The sequence below is a fragment of the Limulus polyphemus genome, unplaced genomic scaffold, assembly GCF_000517525.1.
Source record: "Limulus polyphemus unplaced genomic scaffold, Limulus_polyphemus-2.1.2 Scaffold793, whole genome shotgun sequence".
In the NCBI taxonomy this organism is placed as follows: Eukaryota; Metazoa; Arthropoda; class Merostomata; order Xiphosura; family Limulidae; genus Limulus; species Limulus polyphemus.
The window spans coordinates 378,889-382,191 of record NW_013666403.1 but is presented as its reverse complement, the minus strand read 5'-3'; the positions used below and the strand labels follow the sequence as shown (position 1 = coordinate 382,191).

At 29.9% G+C, this 3,303-nt stretch overlaps 1 protein-coding gene across 1 annotated transcript in view; it reads right to left on the bottom strand.

The window, feature by feature from the left end:
* LOC106460549 (potassium channel subfamily T member 1-like) overlaps positions 1-3,303 on the bottom strand; it is a 101,096-nt gene that overhangs the window by 43,161 nt on the left and 54,632 nt on the right. Inside the window, exons 11-13 of the mRNA XM_022387290.1 lie at positions 2,186-2,328; positions 1,533-1,596; positions 463-571 (exon numbers count right to left, since the gene is read on the bottom strand). Coding sequence (XP_022242998.1) covers positions 463-571; positions 1,533-1,596; positions 2,186-2,328 — 316 coding nt within the window. The remainder of the gene's footprint in view (positions 1-462; positions 572-1,532; positions 1,597-2,185; positions 2,329-3,303) is intronic.

The following is a 3,303-nucleotide window of genomic DNA, read 5'->3' as shown; positions in this document are numbered from 1 at the left end:
GTAGTAATATCTAAGGCAAAATATGTATTTCTAAAGTACTTTAGAGATACATATTTTGCCTTAGATATTACTACTAAAAGTACTTTAGAGATACATATTTTGCCTTAGATATTACTACTAAAAGTACTTTAGAAATACATATTTTGCCATAGATATTACTGCTAAAAGTACTTTAGAGATACATATTTTGCCTTAGATATTACTGCTAAAAGTACTTTAGAGATACATATTTTGCCATAGATATTACTACTAAAAGTACTTTAGAGATACATATTTTGCCTTAGATATTACTACTAAAAGTACTTTAGAGATACATATTTTGCCTTAGATATTACTACTAAAAGTACTTTAGAAATACATATTTTGCCTTAGATATTACTACTAAAAGTACTTTAGAAATACATATTTTGCCATAGATATTACTACTAAAAGTACTTTAGAGATACATATTTTGAGACGAACCTGCAAATGCTACATGTACTTTATTTTCTGGACGGAAGATTTGAACATACTGTGGCACGTTTGGAGCAAAGTCCCTCACAGCCCAAGACCTAAGGATGGTGTGCTGGTCCTTATGATAAATTATAAAAATATAATTGTTATTGTATTAGCCAAAACTAATACAGAAAAAAAAAAGTTTTCTCGTCCAATTTAACTTCTCTTAATATTAGAAAGAACCCAAAATCAGAAACCAGATAATTCGAGCCCTTTCAATTAGAAGACCTTCTTTCTTTAGGGGTGAATAGGAAGTTATGCTTTTCGAAAAGCGGATTTTCAGGTTTCTTGTTTTGTAACTTATCAATTTTATTTTATTTTATGCGATTTATTTGTATCAAGTAAAAACACCAAAATTCTCAGTATTTTTAATTTTTTACAGAAACTAAGTCATTTTTGTGCCCATAAATTTAGATAAAAATAAATTGTTTTGATGATATTTAGTTTCAATTTGTTAAAATAGGAGCACTAATATTCGTTGTTGTTTGGTTGGTTTATGTCTGTCTTTTTTATTTATTTCGACGAATAACGTGATTCAGAAACAACTCCCTCTTGTTTAAGGTAATTCATTTTTTTTACATTTTACATTAATGTCGGAATTTGTCTTTCTTTTATTTTACATTTTTTCATTGATGTCGGAATTTGTCTTTATTGTAATTCTTTTTTTTTACATTTTTCATTGATGTCGAAATTTGTCTTTATGGTAATTCTTCTTTTTTTTACATTTTTCATTAATGTCGGAAATTGTCTTTATGGTAATTCTATTTTTTACATTTTTCATTGATGTCGAAATTTGTCTTTATGGTAATTCTTCTTTTTTTTACATTTTTCATTAATGTCGGAAATTGTCTTTATGGTAATTCTTTTTTTTTACATTTTACATTAATGTCGGAATTTGTCTTTAGGGTAATTCTTTTTTTTTACATTTTTCATTAATGTCGGAATTTGTCTTTATTGTAATTCTTTTTTTTTTACATTTTTCATTAATGTCGGAATTTGTCTTTAATCCGATATAAAAAGTTCTACTGAAATCTTACGGCTGCACTCCGGTCAGCGTAGTTCCTTCCAGTGAGGATGAAACAAGCTTCTGCTGCATTCATCCTGTAACGTATGACAGATTGTTATTAGAAATATATTGTTCCTTAAAGTCTGTATAGGCTTTCCAGTCTTTTCTAACAAATAATTCTCTTTTGATCTTTGTGAAAACTACTATACTAAAACTCAGAACGTACAGTAAAGTGTATTGTCTACTTACCAGTATAAAATAATGTAATATAAACTGATAAGCTACAACAAAATGGATTACATATCTCTTTACTTAGGCGAATAACGTTAGAGAACAGCTTAATAGTGCTTAGGAAAAAATTATTAGCCAAAAATGTCGTGAAAAGAGGCTTAGAACAATATTTCAACTTTAACCAATCGTTTAGATTACTTTTTAACTAAAAAGAAAATGGGATTTAATAATAGTCTCTGGTTCTAAGAACTATGAATGACTAGAGTCACCATACATCAATGTCATAAAAATCCGACGTTAGAAATAACCTGCTCCTAATAATCTTTTGTATCATATAGAAATACTTCATGAATTCAGTTTTGTTTGTTTGCATAAGCGGAGAGTTTAGGCGAATGATCTATGTCTCGTCTATATCGAGTGAGGGAAAAATTTAGAGGAGGATAAATAACTCACCTAGCTCGAGTGAGGTCCGCATCTTTTAGTGCCGAGCCCTGAATAAAGATGACTCTTTGAGCCCACATAGGGACTTGTAAGATCATCTTCGTGGTAGTATCTGGCTCACAAGGTGAGAGAAGTACTACAAAGTAATCCTGAAAAAGAGTTTATTAATATTCAATCATTAGTAGAATACGTAAAAGTTAAATTGTCATTTGTCAGTAAGAACTTCGCATGATGTTACCACAAACTATATGTATATATACCATAATAGTCACTGTAGAAGTATAACTATTTTAACACCCAGATATATACATATATATCTTAGACTTACGATCGATTTTATTCTGGAGAAATAAATTGATTCATTACAATCATTAGAGCACAAAAAGCACAAGAAGAGAAAGTAAATGACTGAAGATTACATTAGTCTTACTTCTAAGGAAGGGGTAACCGTTTATTCTGCCATGAGTTTGACTTTAATCATTTCAAAATATTCAAGGGCATTATTATTAAATATAAATTTACTGTTAAAAGTACTGCACATGCTGCAGAAATTAGTGTTTGAAAACAGAGAAATGTTTAAAGACAATGGCTAAGACTATGTATACGACTGTACAGATTTGTTAAGTAATTAAAATACATTAATTCTATCTCATCGTATTTATTCAATGACTTATATCTGATGAATTAATCTATGTTGTAGAAGGTTAACTGACAATTCACGTAAAGTTACTTTTAATAAAGCATAACTTGAAGTTTTAAATGTGTGGTGAACTGAAAATACTTTTGAACTATATCGGATAAGTCCCACAAACATGAAATTCAAGATATGGTTATCACAGAATGATTCTGACTGAGTCTAAGTTAAGGAATAAACAGACTAGACTCAAGGTTTAACACACTATGAAAACAATCTTTATTAGACACAAATAAAAAAAACACAATGTGTGTACTTGATTTACAATAGATCATCGCTTTGATTTCTATTGGATTTCTATCGTACACACTCGAAGGGGGCAGGGGCGGATTGGCCTATCGGGATACCGGGACTTGTCCCGGTGGGCCGATAGTCCAACTCAATGTTGGGCCGATCTACATAAAAGTATTGCTCAATGCTAAAAATAAAAAAAATT